This window comes from Pleuronectes platessa, chromosome 20 (assembly GCF_947347685.1).
Source record: "Pleuronectes platessa chromosome 20, fPlePla1.1, whole genome shotgun sequence".
Lineage (NCBI taxonomy): Eukaryota > Metazoa > Chordata > Actinopteri > Pleuronectiformes > Pleuronectidae > Pleuronectes > Pleuronectes platessa.
This window is the reverse complement of record NC_070645.1, coordinates 17089362-17113350: the sequence shown is the minus strand read 5'-3', so window position 1 is coordinate 17113350 and position 23989 is coordinate 17089362. Positions and strand designations below refer to the sequence as shown.

Genomic DNA, 23989 nt, shown 5'->3' with positions numbered 1-23989 from the left:
GTTACAAGCGCAGCGCTTTTATCTCTCAATCAATACACAGTTTTAAAAGTGAGGGGTGCTCTGAAGACGTTCAGGTGCTTAGGATAAAAGAGCCGTAATGAAACGTGTCTGCGTGGTGTAGGTGCTGCTCACTTTGAGGGGGGACTCCCCCCCGACGTACAAGAAGAGCACATCATGTCGTTTCATCATGTGCTCAAACATCTGCTTGCTGGGAAGTGGTCGCACGGCCGGCCTGGAGGAATTAAATCCACAAAAGGTTAGTTTGTATTAATTTACTTTTCAAATTAAAAGTAAAAGATAGCACACAAGTTGTACAGTAAATGTCATAACTAGTGTGTGCAGTCCATTTGTGTGCTGCTGGCGCCCCCCAGTGGGGATTCCGCAACCTTGCATCCCTGGACCTGGAGCCTGTGCTCAGAGCCAAGCTTCTGAACAACCCCTCTGTCACGGATCGAGCTTGATTTCCCTCAAGGAGGAGGAAATCTGTCGGGCTCAGTTGATACAGTGGCTTAAACTGGAGCATCAGAGGCAGAAATCCACTGAGCTATGAAACAAATATGGCCGGCATCAATACAGCTCACTTGGACGCGTCTCAAAGAGACGTCTTCCTGGGAAATGGGGGAAGTTCCACTAATTTGGCGTGTGTCGTGTCCTTTCTGTTTGAAGTGGAGGCTGAGCTGAAGTGTGACTTACCCCGACACCCTGTTCGCAAACTCCACAATGTCATCTTTTGTCCTTGGTCCCTTGTAGTTGTAGGCGAGATCGCCCTTTAACCTGAGACGGGAGGAAAACAAGAGAGAGAGAGGCTGATGATTTCACAGTAAACTCATTCTGTACCATTTACTTTTCTCTGCAGCTTTATCCTGCAGATTGATGAGGGATTTATCGTTTGATTAAACGTTTAATCGGGCAAACACTTGAAGCTTCCTGCTTCTCAAAGACGAATATTTACTGATTTATATACAACCAAGTGGCCACTTTCCTAGTTCCCGACTCTGGGTAGGATCCCACTTCCACCAGAACAACCTGAATTATTCGTAGCTTGGATTTAACGAGGTGCTGGACTCGTTCCTTAGAGACTCTCGCTCATTTGTCAGCTGCACATTCATGCGGTGAGTTTCAGGTTCCACCACATCCCAACGGTTCTCTGCAGATGTGGTCTCACAGGCTGTGGCATTTAAACCGTGTTCAGCCGGTATTAAGAGGCCTTGGGCACGCTAAGCAAACTTTCCCCACACCAACACCAGCCTGAAAGGCATCAGGCAGGTTGGGTGTGAGGATTAATAGGATCTGCATGCTGCAGCACAAATTGAAACTTCTTCTAGTATATTGAAGTGGCTTCTGGATTTATCATTGCAAAGTGACTATCGATCAATATATCAGTTGGCCTTTCAGACATATTGCTGTATGCGTTTCTGTTCTCCCAATATGAAAACTTATTTTAACAAATATACAATGTTATGCTTTATATAAAAAAAATTATTTCCTTAATTCAACATCTTCAGTATCTTCCCCAAAACACCTTCATTAGTCGGCTCTTCATTTAAGAGACATTTTAAACATTTGTAGATAACAAATGTTATTGACAGATGAATTAATAATGTGAATAATCACTAGTTTCAGCCCACTAAAGACAGAACTTGTCGTCCTTGACATGTGAGCAGAGCTATGACAAGATGTCTGTTACAAGACGTTCTGTTGAAACATCAAATCCATAAAGAAAAAGTGGTTTTCAACTTCATCTAACAAGTTACAGCTCAAATGAATAAAAACAAAAACAGAAAAACTAACGACTTTCTCTAAATGAGATCCAGCTGAGGAAAGTGCCGCAGTCGAGCTCCTCTACAACAAGCAGAATGCATTCATGTTTCGAAGGTTGCATCAGCCCACAGGGTTTTATGAACTCAGGGGGAAACACAACTCTAAATCAAGTCCCCCTCTCTCACCGGGGGAGGCATCTCACTCCCTCCGATGGATCTTTCATCACTTGCTTGGTTTAATGTTATGAACCCTGCCGTGATCCTGTGGCAGTTTCCCAAATGAACATGATGAAACCAAACGGGGAAGGGGGGGGGAGCCCATTATGGCAGCGTGAAGACAAATGATTGTGCTTCAGATATATGGAGCCAGCTCTGTAGGTGTCGAGTGAAATGATCATTTCTCTAAAGTCAACATGAGCTTCGCTGTCGAGCAGATGGCCTCCACCTAAATTCATTCATTTCACAAGAAGCAACGTCACTCGCGCCTCAAGAAACTATTTGTAATAAGTTACAGGAGGAGGATTAACGGAGAGTTCACAGTTGGAGAAAGAAATTACACAGACTTCAATTGATGATCCATGAATCACAAGATAAATGAAGGTGAGACACGACTGTGAAAAGTCAAACCTGATTATCAGGAGAATGTATGTTTAATTTGCTTAAGCTGATATTTTAGCCGTTTATCACCACAGACATGCATCGATTACAGCACCTGAGAGTGACAGAGCTTAATAAATTAAAGTTCATGAGGTGCAAACGCAACGAGTCACTCAGGTGTGACATCAGGAAACAGCAACAACACCTTAATCCCTCGTGAATCAAGTCACTCAGGAGCATCTCAACAGGTCGAACCTCGAGGGGAGAAGGATCTCCGTAATAACACAATACAGAGTTAAGTAAAGACACTTGAGGGAAACGAGCAGAGGGGGCAGAGTAAGAGCTGCAGTAAAACACAATACAATATAATGTGATGTATTACAAAGCCTAAATAAAAACGTACAACCTCGACAGTGACTCATAAGTCAGAACTGCTTTTATTGTGCGATTTGATGAGTAGGATGTGATGTGTACTTTAGATTTCTAGTTAATTGCTTATATTTACTCTGTTTGAAACTATGTACAGTAAATCTAATGTTTTATCATTAGTGTTATAATTAACAACAATTAACTTCACAGAGATAGGTTCATCAGGGACTTGAAACAAAGAGTTTAAAAAATATATATATATTATTTAAACAGTCAAACTAATTACCCTGTTGCAAAAATTCCACTTCAAACAATCAGATTAAGAGAAATCATTTGTATCGAACTTTAAAAAGTTGACACTCACAGTTTTATCGTGGGGTAACCACGGACTCCGAACTCCGACGCCATCCCTGCAACGCAGACAAGAAACAGATCAGCCCGAAGGAAAAGTGACAAACATTTTTGAAATGTTTTTCCAATTGATAGATTCTCAGGTCACTGTAGAAAACATTAAGCTGGAGCGAGTAACTACTTAGATTCACTTGAACATTGAACTATTCCTTTAAAAGTACAGTGGAATATAACTAAGGTCAATCAATGCATGATTATTATATCTGTACCAGCACTAGGCCTTTACATACAGGACATCGTTAACAACGTTAAAGTTCCTTATTGTTTACTAACCAGAGTATGCAGTGGCATCCATCTTTCCCACGTGCACCGGCGACCCGGAGCTTTTCAGCTCCATTCCCACGTCGTTCCATACTGGCTCTAGTTTCTTACAGTAACCACACCACGGTGCATAGAACTGAAACAGAGAGGGAGGAGAAAAACACACTTTAGATCGTGTACAACATTTTAATCGCACAATCCTACAAAACAGCTGCAGAGTTTGCTGATGAGAATGGAAAATTACCCCTTTCAAATATTTCCCATGATTCATCAGTGTTACCAAAAGGAATGTTTAAAATATTTACATGAGCTTTAAAGATATGAAGTTGTGTAGTTACTCATAAGTGGCGATATAAAGCTAAACCTGCTCGGTGCAGGATTTGATTCTGAATTCCTCTCGTAGTGGATTCAGCCATAGAGGTGCAAATAAGGGCCCAGACATCACACTGTTATAAACCCGCCCGAGCCCCCTGGCTCTGCCCGGCACGCATGACTTCTCATCCACTAATCACAAACACAGAGCGCAGTCTGCACACCCTCCGCCGCCCCCACATCCCCACATCCCAGCCGACTGCTGCCACATCCGCAAGGGATGATCTGGACAGGGGTGCACTGGGCATGAAGTAAAGCACAGCTGAATAGACCCAGACGAGAGTGTTTTTTCCCCCTGTCTGTGAGTTTGAGGGTGTGTGTGTGTGTGTGTGTGTGTGTCCGACTTACAGTGACCAGCCAGATGTCGTCCACTCTAGTCTCTTTAAATCTGTTCAAAAGAAGAAGAAAAAAATATAGGATTAAATGACAGTTTTGATCTTTTACTAGACAAAGTTAATCGTGCGATTTATACAGAGGCCTGCTACTTCAGAAAATAATTATGTTGCAATTACTGTTTCCGCTTTGTGCCTGTAAAACACGATTATCGCTTATTCTGCTCGTTATTGAATCAATTAATTGTTTTATCAATAAAATGTCAGGAAATACAAACAATTCTATTTGTTCTGAGTCCATGGTGAGTCCCCCTGAATCATGTTTTAGGACGGATAACAAAAACAACTTTTAAACTCTTAATAAAATAGTTGAGATTCTCAAAGACTTTTTATTCCAAAAGCTCAGAGAAACGTCTTCTAGTGTCAAACTAGACATGGATCATTCTGCATGCGTACGGTTCAGGAACTTAAAGAACTACAAGGATTATGTGATGATAAAAATAGCTTCAGCTCATTAGTGATCAGTGAATACAAATCAGAAGTTCCCACAAACACAAATATACACAGGAGACGTAACCTTCAGAGACCTCCCACCACTGATATCTAATTAAAGGTCACAGTGCGCTTAGGAAACCTGAGCTGAAATCCAAACTACCCGCTCCTACTTTTTACAGTCTCAAATACTGCAGTACAAGTTCGAAAATGTACACGTTTGGCTTCTTTTTGCTGCCATTACTTCAAAGTTCTGTCAGGCACAATGTACATGTCACTGCACTAAATTACTCTCAAAGCAACACACATAAAAACATAAAATGCCTCCACACTGCCATCATGGAATGTCGGGGCTTGTGGACACTTGGATGACACACAGGAGCAGTACGGAGGCATTTTACTTCGATTTTCTGTAGTTTTTTTACGTTGGATGAAGTGGTCACCATTTACTTGAATTGTATTGGATTTGACTGCAGCACCGTTTACCCCCACTGAGTGTTTTGTTGACTCGAACACTTCACCTGCCTCTCAATTATAGTGGTGAGGAGATAATGATAATAATTTCTGGGGTGAACTGTCCCTTTAACAAAAGGGCGAAATCCTCTGTTCTTAACCCTCAACAAGAGGAAGGAAAAACTACCTAAGAAAACAATTAACAGGGGAATGAAACAATGTAGGACGGAGAGAACTGCAGAAGATGCCACGTGTAACTGAACACATTGACAAAATAACAGTTTTTACAATATGTTGATTGATTAAGAAGAAGCAGTTTGTAGAATAATGGAAAAGTGTGACTAGGTTTAAAGTGTTTGTACAGATGTAAATGTCCGATAGAGATGAAGGGAGCAGCAAAGACAAATTAATTGAGGAGGTATTGTGAGTAATGGTGGAGTATGTAGATGTGTTAGTGTCTTGTTGTATTCATAGTCCAGAATCAGCTGCCACCATGATCCACCATGATGATGATGATGATGATCCACCATGATGATGATGATCCACCATGATGGATCAGGAAGGTTCATGTCTCAACCTTAATCTCTTCTGATAAATAAAAGGGACATATTCTTTATAGAGTATAAGTTGCTTCTTGGTCCTTTGCCTCCAAAGTACCACGATATCACATCCTGTCATTTCATCACATGGTGTTTTTTCATTTATAAAACACATGTGGTTCTATCCTGTAGTAAAAACATCTGGATTTAAATCTTCATCATTATCATCATCATCATTCTGCAGGGAGCTTAAAAATGAACTGGAGCAGCTACATTGAAGAATACGTCACTTACGTATCATCCAGATCCTCCACGAACGCCAGCACCGCCGAGCAGAGCAGGGCCGCAGCGACTGTGACGTGAGGAGAGAGAGACACGGAAACAGGAAGAGGGACAAACACCGTGAGCTCCGGGATGTGAACCGGACATTTTGATTTGTTTTGAGGGGGGGTGGGGGGTTTCCTGCCGCGGAGCCTGAAGCCCCATGACCGGGGAGCATCACCGGCTAAACGCTGCGAGGTCCCCGGGTAACTGACGGAGCCTGTGGCCGCTCCTCCCCCCCTCAAACCCCCGCACAGTGTCTACCAGCAGCCGCCTCCTAATGGACGTTTCAACACACGCGAACAACAACAACCCTCGGAAGATAAAGATGGAGGAGAGAAGAGGGAAAGTGAACGTACCTCCACACGCCAGAGAAACTCTCCCTGCTGCCATCGCTCCGTCTGCAAACACAGAGCAGGAAGTGCTGGGGCTGCGCATGCGCAAAGAGGGGAGTGGGGGGGGGGGGGGGGGGGGGTCACGCAGCCTCCAGCGCCCACAGAACAGCTGCACGACTTTTTATTTAATTTTTTTAAATCCATGAGAGGTTTATTCCTTTAATATACACGCAGTAAAGTGAATGAACGTGGCGTGAGGGTGGATTGGGATTAATACTAGATTTATTTTCTTTAAGTAGTTTATTTTATTTTATTTGTTTATCGATGTAAACTGGGGGGGGGGGAAATGTATATATGTATATTTGTTTGTTTCATCCATTTAATTGGTAAATGAGAAGAAATTGTAGCGAATCTTTTCAATGCAAACAAGCACCTGTTTGTAGTACTTTCACTTTTGTTTTACTGTTAATACTTCCATCATACTTTAGCAACTGCTAATTACTACATTACATTACTTTCCATTAAGTTATTTGGGAAAGTATTTTTGGACTCCCATCCTATACTCTCCTCCTATGCCATATGACAGTATACTATGTTGTACTGTGTACTATGCTTTGAGTATTTAAATGTTGGTAACTTGTACAGTATGTTCTGTCTACTTGTATGTTTACTCAGGGATCAGATAAAACCAGTATTTCAACCTGTCTTTGTTCTGAACATATGGCGGAATTGACAATTAAGTAAACTTTGATCATTTTAATAAAATACTTGTTTGTTATTTTATTTGGTGTTTTTACTGATTAAATGTGTGAATATGTGTCATTGACCTCACCACAGCCTGTATCTGGAATATATATGGTTACTGAGTTTTGAGTGGCATCATATTTTTGGATACATAAAAAAACTGTTTATTTAAATTTGTTCAGCATAGTGTTTCCCAAAATAAACATATCCATAAATATTTTTCCAGTATTTAAACCTTTCTACAATATTTATATAAACACGTTGTGTCAACATTGCTCTGGAGCCACATAGATTACCACACAGTAAGGTGATAAACAAATAAGTGAGCCTAAATAAGTAATAATTGTCTTTTTTTTATTATTTCTAATCATGTTTATTTGTCAAACAATAAGATGTATTTAACTGACTGAATTAATATAGAGATACTAACGGTGACTACAGATACTCACCACAAGGGTGCACTCTACGATCAATGGATTTAACCCACAGGCCAAACCCTCCACTGCTTGTTGATAAATTTAAAAGTTTTACATTCAGAAGAAACAGGGACAATACTTGTACGCTATTGTACCTATATGGTGCATATTCTTTAATCACTCGATGTATAAAACGACTGCAAAATATTGTCATCTTTGCCAAGAGGCTGTTGTACTTCTCGTTTAGTAGTTTAATGTGTATCACTGAATGTTAAATGAGATATATTACATTATACTATGAAATACTTCTCTTTGAAATTAAGAGAAAGAAAAGTTTCATACAATGATAACTCCCATCATGCTTTTCACAATTTATTGAAAACATATTCATTTGTTCCGAGAAGCTTTGAGAATAATAATCTGTATCTAATACTGTCTTGATAAAAATCTTAAATTATTAAACAAGTGGCTACTTCATCTTATAATAAACATGAACTTCGATCAGTCTTTTTGAAACATTGACACATCAGAACTTCTCTCGTCAGACACAATAACATAAGACACATAGAACGGTGGCTTCACAGAGTGTGGCTGGAGTTTTGAAAATAAATGTTTAAAAAAATATTCACTAAAACTGCTGAGACCGGAGCATCCTGGTACTTATTCCTGTAAGCTGGGTACCATTTTATCATAACTTCATGGAAACTGTGGCAGAATATTTATATGACACTTACCACAGAGGGAGGAGTGTGAATACTCTGATCCTTATAGGAAACATCAATCAGCAGAGAAACGGTGACCTTGGTATGAAAATCTAAACAAATACAGTTTCTTGTTACTGAATCATCTTAATAAATACTTTGTGTAAGATGAAACCTTAATGTTTTTATAGAATATCTATGATTCTTGGAGAAAAGACAGAACAATAAAAGAGCATGAAAGTTTCTCACCCTGAGAAAGAGCTGGACTTTCTCACGGGGCGAGTCGTGATCATGACTGTGTTACAAAACAGACTCACGCCGAGGAGCGTCCTGTGTGTCCTGCGTGCCAAGAGTGTGAGGCCTGAATGCCTTTGTGTTTAGAAGGGTGGAAAACTGGACTCAAGCTGTGAGCCCGTATTGTACGGCCACAATGACTTCTGCACCGACAACACAATGAATGCCGATGGGCTTCTGTAACACTTTACACAACACAAAAATGTAATTTGTAAATTTCAGCTACATTCAAATCCCCATGTGATGCTCCGCTGGGCTCCACAGGTTCAGTTACACGAGTGAAAACACTCTTCTTATTGCGCGAGGAGCCATAAAACACAGAAAAGGCGTGCATTTGAATCAAGTCTCTTTTCCTGTAGAAAGTACAGCAAGGTTGTTTGTCTTTAGAAAAAGGGAGGACTTGTTTTCCCGGCCTGCAGAACGAGCTGCAGACTCCCACAGTCAGATGTCTGCTGGAACCCACTCACGTCATCCTGCAGAGCGGGTCACACACGACCTCGACTGACCCACAAAACAAAGCACTCTTTGCCCCACTTCACCAGACGGCAACAGAGATGATTCAGTTGTCCAGCTAAAGGCAACACACATTCTCCGATACATGAAAATATTGGACTATAAACAACAAAATAAAGCAACGTTACATGCGACACTGTGAACAAATATTTATACTTTATTATTCTGACAAAACGTCTCTAAAAACTCTCGCCAACGTCCAAAAAGGCAGAATCAACTTCTCACTTTGGAAAGAGTGTGTTGTAAGAAAATAATAATGGCACTTCATATTTATTTCATGTTCTTTAACTTGACGCTAACCAAAGAACCGAGTGAAACAGAGGCAAGCAAATACAGCTATGAAAAACCTATTATTATATTTATTATTATTATCATTATTGAGTCCTCTTCCTCCCTTGAGGGGCAGAAGAAGATCTGCTTCCATCTGGGTCTGTCCTGGGCTTCCTGTTTGGCCTTCTCCACATAACAGACCCATCACGTTCAGCTGGTGTCCATCTCAAGGCGATGTCTGATCTCTAGCACCACACTCTGGCTTTTGGCACAACTAAGTCCTTGTTCCCATCATCAGTTATTGCGTCCTCTTACCTAATGTTCTTGAAGAACCCTGAAAAATCTATAATTTAAGCTATACATTTCATTTTTGCAGATTAAAGTTAATAAAATTAGTTTTATCTTAAATCTAGATGGCTAAATTACCATAAATTACATCTATTGATCTTAGAGGTAGCTATTTTTGCCTTGTTTCACCGGGATCTAGGGAAACTCTCATGTCAAACAATCTACTGCTTAATAAGGCAAAAAAAGAAAACAAGTTTTAAGCTGGTACATAAAAAAAACGTCCTAAATGCTGGTGGAACCATAAACAAAGATGATACACAGAGCTTCATGACAGCTTCCTGTCTTCCCACAGCAAATCAAACGGCAGAGTGGTAACACTGTGCAAAGCAGCTTGAAGGAGAGGAACCAGATGCTTTGCAGATCTCCTCGTAAATACTATATCCGATTATGGAAGATGTAGAAACAGGAGGAGAGCTGGTAAATTCAGAAAAGTAAGAGTCGATGGTTTGATAAGGTCAATGTGATGTGGAGTTCTCGCCCTCATGGTCACTGGGGTATAAAAATTAAGTTCTCTTAAAGTGGTCTTGGGACCCGAGGACATCAACTTTGGCCTCCACAGGCTCCATCACATGATGAACACCTTCCATAGTCTGAAGTCTTGTATTTCCATCTTATTTGGATCTGGTTTAACACTCCGGTAAGGCTGTGGATGAGGCTGTGGACGAGGCACACTGGTGACATCTCATTATCTCAATGTCTCTGTGCATGGTGGGCACCTGCCCGACTCCGAAATGGGCGATAAAACTTGAAGCAGCATCAACTGGAGCAGCTTTGTGCAGCACTGCATAGCTCGGATCCATTTAAGAGGATGAACTCCTCAATGTCAACATCCACCGTCCATTGTCTGTCGTGTAACATCCTCATTCCAGGATGTCGGTCTCAAACGGGACCAGGTGGTAGTAGGAGAGGTTGGTGACATACGCTTCTGAATCCTCTTCACACACGTCTGATTCCATTGGCAAAAACTCGGTTCCGTCCTCGTACCTGGTAACACAACGACAGACACATGACACCTGGGACAGCATGGAGTCTGACCTAGGATCAGAAGAGTTCCATCCCTTTGAGCTAGAACCCTCTGGTAACTCTGCACAGCCTCTGCAAAACCATTTCAGCTATTTAAGAGTGATGCAAAATTGCTTTGTGACAATCACCAGGAGGAATGTGTTCCTCATTTACTTCCTACACACACCCAGGGAAGGAAACGGTGCACAGACACACTTCCTGTGCTGCATTAAGGGGAGGGGGGGTGGATGGTCCTGGGGTTGTTTCACATTCAAGGGCTTCTTCACTCAACAAAGCACTTACTGTACACTCAGGAGCAAACAAGGAAATCCTTACATATGCGGAAGACAAGCAAGGAATTTAGGTTATGCTGCAAATAGTTTAACCCCCCCCGGGTGTGTAGCTCATGTTATGATTTATTAATTTGTTAATATCAGGTGTTAGGGAGTGATCTTAACACGTACGTGTGCTCCACAGAGTCGGTGGACGAAGGCCTCTCCTTCTCCTCGGGGATACTGTGATCGAATACGATGGTTTCTGTGTTGGCCAGACAGAATCCATTCGACCGCATGATTTCTGAAAGTGCAGCATTACATCACTCATTAAGTCGTTGTGACATTAAGGCGACATCGTGTCACGATGATCCCTAACGTCTCCCAGCTCGTACCTGATATCTTGATGGGACTCTGAAAGCACGGCTGGATTCTGTGGACCTTGTCGTTCCTCAGCACTTGGTCCAGTGGTGACCGCTCGAAGAACGTCAACATCACCTCTGACCTGGAATACTGCGGAGAGGGGATTTGTTTTTTAGATATTTTGTCCAAGTGGAGGAAAGTTTCCCAACATCTGCCTCTTCGCCCCCCAGAGGAAAACTATCGTTAATGCACACAAGCTGATAAAGTACAGATATGATTGTTATTTGAAGGTTAAAAGTTGATGACTCACCTTGCAATGCATGTTGATGGCGTTCTTCAGTAATCGCTCCACCTCATTCAGCTTCTCTTCGATGTCATGTGCCTCCTTGATCTTTACCAGCCCTGAAACAAACCAACAAACACAGTACAGGGTTTTGTTTGGACAAAGTGTGGAATTATGTTTTAACAGCCCAGTAATAAATGTCATCTTTGTGAAGCCTATAATATTCAGGGTGTGATGTTATCGTGTCACACGTGTTATGGAAAGATAATATTTTGCAATGTGTTTATTTTTATGATGTGACCTCCCTCCACCCTAGACGCAGAGCAACACTGAAATCAAATAGAAAGTTTGATAAAGAAAGGGCAGCTGCTCTGACCTTTACTGCCATCAGACTATTATCCGTCCATAGGTCAGGACACACGAGGACAGACAGGTTTGTGAATGCAGGAGAAAACATGGTTTATCCAGTAACCTTTTATTAACAATGAGCCCTGATATTTACCCCAAGTACAGGGAAGTGAAATAGACGTATCATTGTCTGCAGGACGAGAACACAGAGCTCGGAGAAAAGTGATGGTGTCAATCTGCAGAGGGAAGTAATAACAGGGTCTGTGCTCACAACATGTTAATCCGGCATCGAGCTAGGGATGTAATGAGGAGGTGGTGGAAGTGAAGAATCTGTATTTTCAGTGGAAGGCAGTCGGCAGAGCATCATTGACACTGACAAAAGGGATGTGGTGAGGAGGAATAACAACGATGACGACTGACGCAGCACTGACGAGGATCTGCCTCGTGTACGGGTTAGGGTTAGGTCGCACAGTGCTGCACGGAAGCACTGAGTGAGAGCCGAAAGCGGCAGGAGCAGAATGCACAGTCACAAGCTCATCCATTAATAATGGCCCACGCTGATGACATCATACCCGGGGGTGGGGGGGGGGGATGTGAGGAGTGATCGGGCAGTTACATCATCACTAGGAACCCAGTGACACTCCCACCTCGCCTGAACCTCAAACTTCCTCTGGATCATCTTCACGAGGAAAATGAGACTGAAAACAATCCAGATAATAAGCTTAGGTCAAAATTGTATTAGTAATAAAAAAGTGTAGTTGTAAGTAAATACCTAGTTTGCAATTTAAAATGTGTCCATGTGAAAGTAGTTGTATTACTTCTGTTAACTTGGCGGCATATCTGAAAAATGACAAAATATACCAACAAGCAAAGGGGAAGTACGAGTCGTTATTTTTGCAATAGCTCGGCGCAGGTTGCACAAGATTTAATCGCATTAACCACAGTAGATATGGTTTGTGCTGTCACAGTTTCTCAACGCACACATTTCTAATTAGAGGCTGCAGAGGCAACACGTAGACGCTGCCATCACACAGACGTAAAATGTTTCATCAGCTGAAAGGTTTTTCTTATATTAAAGTCATCTCAGAGGAAAGATGCTGAGAACCTGGAATAAAAGAGATGTGAGATTTACACAAGTTCACTAATTAGTTTTGGAAATAGCCCTGAACTCATTTCTATGTGTCCACTGGTGACTTTGTGTGACTTTTGTGTGGAGTCGGTGCTGCAGTGGTTTAACAGTGACACTCCAACTACACACCTATGTGGCACATTGTGAATCACTGACACACAAACAGACATAGACGCAGGTGAGGACGTTAAAAAACACTCTACGTTAGAATATTCCCCCTGAGCCATTGCACATCAAAGTCAACTGTGTGTAGTATCTCTAATTTATTGTGTTTGTAATGATGACAAGCTGGTTCTCTGGAAAATGTCTTTATAGAAACTGACATTAAAACTAACCATGTTTTTCTCACCAGGCTCTACTTCCTCTGTTTTCCTGTGAAAGAGTCTATTTACTGCATTCCTAGTAGAGGACAGTGGTCCTTGTGTTACAAATAATAAATCAATACAAATGTTTGTCCTCTCTCTGTGATTATTCATTTGTTTGGTTTCACAGAGAGTTATCCTCCAGAGACTATACGACTTATCTGTAATCTTTGTTTTTACCTAATAGCCGTCACGCTCGGTTACCAGTTAAATTGTCTGAACCTCAAAGAAGAAGCCGGTTAAATCTAACACAGACAATAATTACACAGATGCCAGATGAAATTTGTAAATTACAAAGTTCTCCGTCAGCGTGCCGTGATGACAAGCCCCTCTATTTACTGTATTAGCTGAATAACACAGTTCAAGTGGTTTCACATTCACATCACAGTGTCCAGCTCGTCCTCCATCACATCAGAACTGTCCTCAGATCAGTTGTAAAAAGCAGCTATTTCACGTGTAACTTCTGATGAGCACATGTGGGCAGCACAACGGTTCATCATCTCACCGCGAACTCACCGCAGTTTAGTCACCGGGTTATTTCTGGGAGCCTCAGTTAACAAGCAGAGGAGAAGAACCCTCCGTGAACTGTGTTGACAATCACCAGCACTGTACGAAGTCGATATCCACCTACTGCACTTTATTTAAGTCTCAGTGCAGTATATTTCCTTAATGACAGTTTTATAATTACATAACCGATATACCAAAACATAAATATGTATATTTGTTTGCAGGATTCAGCCAAAAGAAACTACAGGCCTGGGAAGAACCATTTAGAAGCTTTATGAAAATGTATTAATTCAGTTTATTAGACCTATTTCTAGTATGAGAAGTATAAAATCATGTGTAGAATTGTTCAGCCTTAGTGGATGTATCCGCTTTAATGTAGAGTTCAAAGCAATAATTAAACATTTGGGAAATATAAATGCTGTATTTAATCTTTTGCCAAAAGTAGATGGATAGCACTCTTACAGCTAAGGCAAGCGTTGAGTTAGCTTAGCATAGTAGCTTCACACAACAATAAAACTAATAAACATGTTTGTCAAATCTGTACAAATTACATAAAGACATTTCTGAGCATATTTGAACTAAAAATAAAATTAGACAAAAGCTAGATTTCGTTTCTTTTATTGACTTAACAGCTAAAGAGATGAGCTAGATTAGATTCAACACGTTTTAATGCTTCTCCTTTAACAGACGTCTAAATTATGATGATTAATAAACTGTTTCTAATAAATGCAGCAGTGAATAATAAGGTGATTGATTTCAGACAAAGCATCTTCATTCCTCCACAATAAGCAGCTCCCAGTGAATGTGAGCAGTCTCTTCCCGTCTGTGTTCACTCTGAGGTCACATGGACGGTGAGTGTAACGAGGCCTTCGCAGACCGGAGCGACTAAATATGGGAAGTTCTGTCAGCCCCCCCGCCCCCCCACCCCCGCCCCCCTCAGCATGACGTAAGTCTGAAGCTCTGCACGCCGGCCCTGTTGCCTGGGTGCACCGGAGAAACAGGAAAACATGAGCCGGAGACCAGAGCAGAGAGGACTGAGAGACTTTCAGGACTTTCAATCTGAGCAGCAATTAGAAGGGATACAAATTAAATATTGAGCGGAGGTAGGAGTTAAGGAAATGCCATCAGGGGAATGTTATTAACCTTGTTTCAATCAATGCAACTGTCAAACCGGCTCGACGTCTGCCTCAGCACCGATATCACAGCTCCATCTATATTTCATATGACGAGCCAGAGACACAGTGAAGTAAGTAAGAGGTGAAGTGAATCACGAGATCTGATATCTCTTCCCAAAATGCACTGCACACTGCTCTGGCAGCGACGAGGCAGAGAGCTGTCAACAGACCTGTCAAGTGTCTGGACAGGAAGTAAAGCTTTCCAGTCACCATTGAAGAGATGTTTCCAAAACATGCATATAGGCTCAGTGTGTTGAGACGAGAAGGGGAAGTGCATTGAGACGGAGTGGGGAGCTTGTGCACAAAGAGGAAGCTCAGCCAAAGCTACTGGCAAACTCAGGGAACCACAGGGCCAGATCCAAACTGTCGGGGCCAAAGGTTCAACTTATGACAACATACAGAGCTCTGCTTCACACTCTGCTGAAGAGTCCAACTAGATTCCACAGCAACTTTTAATCTGACGGTCAATTTGTTTAATTTCAGTCATGGATGATACGGTACAGATACGGTCTTAACCTAAAATGAAACTAAATAAAAGCTTCAGTTTCAGATCTAAAAAGGAAAAAAGGAAATATATTTTCATTTGTTAGTGAAACGTAGCGCTGCATCTTAAATGTTCACGTTTCAAATCGGACTCTTGGGCAAATCAAAAGACTGTGACCTAACAGCTGGGTTTACAGTATATATCAGAGCCCAGGCCCTGTCCATGAAAAGTATGTTGAGTATGTTTGTGTCCCTCACACTCTGAGCACCTGCATTAGTCATTATGAATGTTCCTGCTGTGGCCTTCGATCAATGCACTGGTCCCAGAGCCCGAACAGCCGAGTAACCTCCACTGCTCCAGAACACAATGATGCAGAGAGAGAGTTTCCAGCAGGAAATCAGAGTTGGTCATTTTTATATTTCCCCATGAAAGAGCTGGCCTATAAAATCGGAAGTTACAGATCCCTCAGACTCGAAGGTCCTAAATATTGACCCGGTTTAGAAACGTGCTGTCAGCAGGTTGGTCATGTGGTCATGTGATCTGTCTCCTAATGTAACATCCCAACGTGGACTTTGTTAATTATTAAACGGTCCAAACAAAAGCAAATAAACCTCATTGATTGGATCAGGCCTAAAATCCAATTGACTGTGTATTCCTTCTTTCATTCAGCCTCCGCAATCACCATCAGTCATTCAGTCATTTTTATACTTAGAATTCAAATTATGATGTGATTGTTTTAATTGCATCTAAAGCTACAGTAGAAGAGAAGAAATCCCCTCAGTTGGGCATTTAGAGAGTTTTTTTTTTTGTTTTACTCCACACAGCTGTTGTGATCCCGGGTTCTGACTGTGATCCACAAAAATGTGAAGTGTGCAGCTGTTGTTGTTCTATCTGAGGCAAGATGTAAACAGGAATCTAATTGCAGGGGTTTTCCTGTGTGGGCAGAGATAAAGATTTCCTCTGCAGAATCCACGACTGCTTGTGGCAGAAGAACAACCATAACGCCCCACTGAGTCAAAACAAATGGGGGTTTTAAATAATTGGTATGGAGTCATATTTTGTTTAGAGATGTTATAATACCATTCTTTTCGAGTATCAATCCGATATCAGTGCTGACCATCACTGACATTTTAACTCAGGCTTAAACTAAACCGGAAATCTCTTCTCAGCACAACTGCTGTTTCGGAGCAGCTAAGAAAACTGCAGTTTTATCTGGGTGAAACTAGAATACTTAAAAAAAAGTGGTTTTAGATTAGTGCATAGATTTGCGTATTCGTCGATGCCTGACACCGACATTTTTCTGAGGTTTTTGTCGCATTTCCGATGCTGGTATCAGAACATCTCCAGCATTTATGTTGCAACAGAGTAAACAATGATTTTAGCGATAAAGTAACATTTAATGGCGGGACTTCCAGACGCTTGGATGACATAGAAAATCAGTGAATTTTCATTTTTGGGTGAAATATCCCTTCAGCGTGTTATTGTTACTAAGTTGCAGTCTTGGAGAAAACGTTTGAAAGTTGAAGGGGGGCCAGCAGGGGGCCCCCCCAGAACATCCTGCCCCCCCCCCCCCCCCCCTAAGTTGTAGCTGCGCCCCTGGTGATGATTTAAAATGGCTATTTAGTGAGGGCGTTTTGTCTTCATACCTTCTATGAGTGGACTCTCGGACAGGTCCCTTGTGTCCTCGGGGAAGGACTCCAGCAGTCTCCTGAAGAGCCGGCCCAGGTCCGAGTAGCTGCGGTGCAAGTATAGAATGTTCCGGTCCGACCACTCGGTCCGGATCTCGAAGAACTCCTCTTCCTCGCCCCGCTGGCTGATGATGAGTCTCCGGATCCCGTTGACCCAGCAGTCCCGCACGAACATGTTGACCAGCGACGTGCCTTCGAACACGGCCGATGCCATTCCTCCGGGGGCGGCCGTCAGTCCAGCGCGCTGCGGCGGGCCGGCGGCATGGGGACAGCGGGGAGGAGGGGAGGAGAAGTGGAGAGAGGACCCGGAGAAGTGGAGAGAGGACCCGGAGAAGTGGAAGAGAGGACCCGGGGAAGTGGAAGAGAGGACCCGGGGAAGTGGAGTGAAAGACGAGAGAAGTTTGTCAGAGTCCGCTCCCTGCAGAGGATCAGTGCGTCAGGTCATCACAGGCGTCATCTCAACGTGGCATCATGTGGAACAAACCCACTTCACAGATAATAACGCCCCTGCAACAGTGTATCGATCTGTGGGACACTTTGTTTCTCTGTCTGCATCCAGGACATCTAGAGGACAAAAGGGTCCGTGTGAGAAAGTTCTGTTCTTCAGATCCTCACTGCGTTTCACTCCTCTCTGTCTGGATGTTGCTGTTCCTTCCAGCCTCAGTTTCCTCCTCCCTCCCTCCTTCCTTCCTCCCTCTTTGACAACAGGCTGTTATTCTGCAAAGAGGCTGCAAAAACAAAACCATTTGATTTATCATCAGGGGGAGAAAAGGTTTAAGTTTGACTTCCAGCTGTTAAACAGCTTTAAGAAAATTATGCAGACAATTGGGTTTTATTTGCAACATGGATAATAAATCATGTTTTTGTATGAAGATTACTACATTTTAATTTGATTCTCCTGAACTTCCCCCTCAGGAAAGAAGATAGATAGATAGATAGATTAGAGTAGTAAGAAGTAGTAGGAAGAGTAGGGTTTATAAATATAAGATCAAAACTATACAAAATATGGAATATTGATAAGGGGGAAGAGACTTCATGAATCCTAATGATCCTGATCAGAAGTTATTCTGCTCGTTGGATTTTCTGAGTTTTCCTACAGACCTTAGATTTGAGCAATAAGACACATTTCAGATATTGTGTCTGGTTTTCTTCTGGATCTTATTTTTATCACATTAACATTAATCTCAGAAGTGGATTTTTATAAGATACAGATATAGGAGTATTTTAAGACCTTGATTGATGAGAAGACGTAGACAATTCGAATGCTGTTTGTCAGGAGCTAAATTTAAAATATGAGAATATAGTCTAAATCTCATATTGATCTTAAATTGAGCTCAGTTATGATTGGGAGAAAAAGGGGGCAACACAAAGAAGATAGCTTTTTTGGAATTTTCCTTTCCTTTGCATTTCTATGCCACGTCTCCAAACCAGTGAGCCACATTTAATCTTGAAATGAGATGTTTGGAAATAACCACAGGACAAAATTCTTAGAAGAGGCCGCTGAACGTCCCAACGACCGAAATCCATCAAAATCAATTTGCCCTGTGCAGGATTTGTGGTTTCTCTCCTCGTGTATCTTTCACTTTCACTGTTTCAGTCAAACGTGAACCACTGTGGCTGGAACAAGGAGCTGATTTGCCATCGTGGCTCCGTTCAGCTGCTCACTAATGTTTCCCTGAGTAGAGAGAGCAGCGTACCAGAGCTTTACAGGAAGTCGTGGCCAAGTCAAGTAATGCGGATTCAGCTGTGGGATGATTAACTACTGCTCTGTGGGAAGGGGCTGTCTTCAATCTGTTCTGGTAAAAGCAATTCATATCAATACAGGGAAGGAGATATCAGGTTACTGTACACACACACACACACACACACACACACACACACACACATATACATGTATGTAGCCTATATGTGCAATGCAGTGATCCACCTCTGTGGCCATGTTGCATTTTATGACACGCAGCAGATGGTCGATTTAAAACTCGGCCTTCGTGCCTCAGCGAGAGTTTCAGTCTCACTTTGGCAAAAGTTAGAGCTCCGACCGAGGGAATGCAGCCAGTCAGGAAAACATAAAATTCCAATTTACCACATGAACCAGTCCAAGGAGATGTCCTCCGACGTTTGACAGTTTTATATTCGGCTGTGTCGTGGCTCCCTTGTTGCCAAGAGCTGCAGAGAAGATGCTGCTGTTTGGTTCCAAAGCTCCACGTTGTCGACCACAGATGAAGCTTCTCTACAGTCTATTGGCTGAATGCTCCTCTTCTTATGGTGTAATAGAAAAACTGAATCTTGCTTTAATAGCATGAAACAAAATATATAAGTTTCAAACAGACTTTTACTGTAGTTTTGTTGTAGCTAAATTCATTAATTCCTGCATTCCCCCTTGTACTTAATGACAGTGCTATTAAACATCCTATTAATATTACAACTGCTCTGGAGCAATTACAGGATCACTCATCCCTGTGGTTGTTTACAGCCGGAATGGAATCAAGTTACAAATTAGCTCCTTCAGATAGCGAGTGTTAATATACGCAGCCTGTCACTACAGAAGCAGAAATGACACAGCAGAGAGTAAATGACGGTGATGCCCGGTCGTGTCGAGCTGCTCGGGTCAACCCTGAGTGTTGTGTCATGTCATGTTGTGGTCCAGGTGAGAGATGCTGAGTCACATGAAGCCTCCACGGCCGCAGAGCTTAGTCACCCTGGAAAAGAATGATCAGCTTGTCTTTACTCACCAAAAATAACCAGACAATACCAGAGTATAACTCCAAACTGGTAACAGACCACCGACCTCAGGGGAGTCAAAGAAGCCTATCCCAATAATAAGCGCTGTAGCTACTCAGACAAAGATAAATATGGTTTTGAGTTGGTAAAAAACCAACTATGCAGATTGGTCTCCACTGTAGTGAAGCAGGAAAGCAACCCTGCATTGTGTTGAATCATTTCTTCTGTTTACTGTCTGCGCAGGAACATAACACATTTAGTGGTCGAACAGTCACAATAAACACAGAACAACATACTACACAAATACCAAAGAAAGAGCGGGCTGGTTCAGCTACTGTGGTTTGAGCCGTCCAATGACTCAACTCTTCAAAACTCTGTCTCACCCGTTCGTAACACGTCTCAATACGATTTCAACATCAACAGAGCACATACTGATATTAATACACAATATTTGTACACAGTGCTTAGCCTGAAAACCCATTGTGGTCCCACCTGCTTCATGGTCAGCCACTGATCTATAGGGCTGACCTATATAGATACATGGATTTGATCATTTACTTGATGATGAATGCACATTTGTCGTTCTTGGAGAAACCAGCAGAGTGTTATTGAGAATCCCTTCTTCCCCCTTGTGTAATCATGGGATCTGTAAGTTTGGAGCACGGCTTCAATCTGTGGCCTGACCACATTCACAGAGTCAGCACATTCTGCCTCATTCCAGCGAAACTCCTCCGAAAGAATCGACTTTCAATGGAAAAGCAGACGTTTGCCCACTCACCCTTAAAACCCATTCTCACAGCAGCAGAGGCCAGACCTCTGTGGGGGGGGGACATGAGTGAGCAGGAGCAAACAGTAATGGTTGGTTTGTGAAAGAAAAGACTGGAATCAGATGGAGGGAGAGTTTGAGCCTCCAAATGAAAATGTGTGGAAGGATCTGGACTCTTTTAGGAGAAGCAGCAACTGGGGTTAGGTTTTAGATAAGGTGAGGAGAGGATTAATTCAAGATGAACTCTGAATCAAGAACTGCACACGACTAAATTAACAGTTATAGGGTGAGGGTTTTTAATTGAGAACATCTCAGACTCCAAGTTTGACATTTTGAGAGATATGTCACTTGCTTGCTCTTTGTATAACATCACCTGACTTCCTCATTTGCTTACATCATAATAACAACTGCTGCTGGTGGTTAATTTATAATTCTTAAATATTGATTACATGTCATTTAGCTGACGTTGTTGTCCAAAGCGACTTACAGTTTTAATTTACTCAACATTTATGAGGGGCCATTTAGGGGTTCAGTATCTTGCCAAGGACACTTCTGCATGCAGATGGCGAAGAGTGGGGTTTAAACCGGCAACCTTCATGTTGGAGAACGCCCACTCTACCCCCTTGGCCACACCGTCAATCTTTAAGATGAAAAGATGAAGAAAGTCCCTTATCTTTTCAGGGAGGATGATTGAGTACTGCAGCCTGTTTTGATAACACCATGGCACAACAGGGGAAACTAAGGTATAATATAAAATGAAATTTAAACAAGCTACACTACTCCGGGTGCCATCTTATTTACGTTGTTTATCTTGTAAACATGGAGGTGGACCTAAAGCATAGTTTTCTACTCTAACATTTGGAGGCTTGATTATCACCCACATGAACATTTACAGCTAAGAGGAGGAAGATGAGGCCTTGCACAGCTCCTGTCTTCTAATCTGTCTCCCCCTCTGACACGGACACACCCTGAACCTGCAGCGATGGACGTGCTGTGGATTCAAATCCTCTGTGATGAATCCAGTGAAATCATCTGCAGATTCAAACTCACTTTACTTACTCACATCCCCCTTACTCAGTTTCACCCTCTGACAACTCCATATGTTTGAGGCAAAACCAAACGTCGGAGGCTCATAAAGCAAAGCTGTTGAGAAACAAACATAAAGATGAACACGTCTGTCAGGGAACAAAGAGCATCTGCGCTGATGGAGGCAGCCGGTCTCTCTTTTTTATTGAGCAGCATTGTGAGCGGTGGCTCAGCTTCACTCGGTGGACGTCCTCCGGAGCCATAACTCTGTCCTCGTGAGAAGCAGAAGACAAAAGCCAGCGAGCAGTGCAGGGGCCGGGCTGACGGTGGGTTGGTGAGTGGTTTTAACGGGCTCTGTAATGGACTGTGGTTGTCTTCTCTGAGCATCTGTTGGACGGGATGGTTTATGGCCCCGTCCTTATTGTGTCTGCAGTGAAGCTCGGAGAGTGGAGGCTCTGAGAGACGAGGCCTCACTTAATGTTTGATCACTTTACTCCCTCGCTGGGGAAGTTACAGCCGCAGCAGTCAGAACTCGGAGCATTTAGAAATCTGTGCAGTTAGTTTCTGTCAACGTTGATCCAGAAGTAACGTTATCAGTTTTTACTGCAAAGAACCAACACGTCCTTGAGCCTGAACAACAACAGATCTTATAGTCTCTAGGATCAATAGGAGCATATTCGGAACTGGCTCGACTATGGCAGCATGTGACCTTCACATCGGATCTTCACCTAACGTCATCTTCCTCCTTTGCTCATGTCATAATTACTACAGCCACTAGAGGTCACCCAAAGATGAAACGTAGCTATGGGTCACAATCATGTAGTGTCTCCATTTCCTTCCACTATCCAGAAATGAAACAATAATATCCTGGATCCAAACACAAACCATCTTTTTTTTCAGCTTCAAAGTAAGTAATAAATCCATAAAAACTGTCCATTTCAAACTAAAAGCCCTAACCCTAACCCATGAAAACACAATAAATAAAAGCATGCAGATAAAATATCAATACTAAATCCTACAGAATATTAACTAACAGCTATAACATAGAAAAAGTAAAACGTCTGCCGTTCTCAATGTTTCCCAAAATACCAAACTGCTTTAAGTTCTCCAACTTTCAGAACAGACTTATTCAAACTATGTTCAGATCCATGAAGCTGATGTATTAACTTGGGGCGGCTGAGTTCATACAGTTAAAAAAAGGTTGAATAATTGAAATGCAAACGTCAGACGTGAGTTGGAGCCCGAGCTAAATCTTTTGCAAACCGATCACACAACATTATAAATCATAAACTGTACGACACACAGAGAGACTCTTCTGCAGACTTCACACATTCACTCTGCTCAGCTCTGTGATTTACTCTGCACTCTGCTACACGGGTCTCAACTAATGCAACATCTAATATCTCCACAAGTGACACTTTAATCTGGTGGGACCTCTGGCTTGTGACTCTACTGTATAAATCTGGGATGCACTGTACAGCAGTGGACCCACAACATAAGTTACAGCCCCTGGAACGTCTGTGTACTCTGTGTATTTATACCACAGGGTCCCATCAGACTTTTAGATTTATATAACTTGTTCCACAATCTGAAATTGACTCAAATTAAGTTTTTAGTTATTTTTAAATCGAATAAAACACAGCCTGATGATATTAACACCTGCAGAACTGTCGTCTGCCAGATCTGCCTTCCCATCTGCCAGGATGTCACAATTACTGATGTTATATATATATATAAACACGCCTCCATTACTTTCACACTGCTGTGAGGGAGCCACCACAGGTGCTTCACAACACCAGGATTTACTGCTTCGTATAAAACTGTCAAGTGCAGATAATGACCTCCCCCTGACTGCTCTGGCATCCCTGAATGTGAAGTGATGAGCTGTGTTAAGAAGCCGCTGCTCACTTGTTATGTTTTACTCTTTCTTGCATCCTTTTCACCATGTATATCTGTTTTCAGTGTTTTCAAGCAACTCAGTAAATCAGATGTGGTGTTTGTTGTTTTTACTCTTTCCAATAAAATCTTTAAAACAATTTTGTGGTTTTCCTTTCTAAGAAGCATAATGATAATGGACTTGTTTGTTGCATGATGGAACCATAGCAGCTCTGATGAGTATCAATGGAATAAGAAACTATCACATCAGAAAAGTTACTCACACACATTATTGTGCAGAGCAGAGGAAAACTCAAGATACTTTGTTTGTCTTGTCTTGTCATGGTTATTTCTGAAAAGGGAGACAGTGAATTCTATCTTTAGAATATGAGATTTCAACATAGCAACATGCTGTGTTATCCAACTAAAAAATAAGTCAACCAAATACATCTGAGCCTCT

The 23989-nt window shown here is 42.1% G+C and overlaps 2 protein-coding genes across 2 annotated transcripts in view; both read right to left on the bottom strand.

Annotated features, from left to right (window-relative positions):
* The window catches only part of LOC128425527 (protein disulfide-isomerase TMX3), a 32148-nt gene extending 25808 nt beyond the window's left edge, over positions 1–6340 (bottom strand). Inside the window, exons 1-7 of the mRNA XM_053412160.1 lie at positions 6267–6340; positions 5881–5938; positions 4119–4158; positions 3411–3534; positions 3091–3136; positions 694–774; positions 133–232 (exon numbers count right to left, since the gene is read on the bottom strand). Of these exons, the coding sequence (XP_053268135.1) occupies positions 133–232; positions 694–774; positions 3091–3136; positions 3411–3534; positions 4119–4158; positions 5881–5938; positions 6267–6300 (483 nt within the window). The 5' untranslated portion in view covers positions 6301–6340. The remainder of the gene's footprint in view (positions 1–132; positions 233–693; positions 775–3090; positions 3137–3410; positions 3535–4118; positions 4159–5880; positions 5939–6266) is intronic.
* A 2707-nt stretch (positions 6341–9047) lies between these two features.
* Positions 9048–17853, bottom strand: pxdc1b (PX domain containing 1b). The gene is made up of 5 exons (XM_053412158.1): positions 17100–17853; positions 11476–11567; positions 11198–11315; positions 10995–11106; positions 9048–10512 (listed from the first exon to the last, which is right to left on the bottom strand). Exons 1-5 carry the CDS (start codon positions 17353–17355, stop codon positions 10389–10391), a joined length of 702 nt encoding a protein of 233 aa, XP_053268133.1. The 5' UTR covers positions 17356–17853; the 3' UTR covers positions 9048–10388.
* Between the last annotated feature and the right edge of the window lie 6136 nt (positions 17854–23989).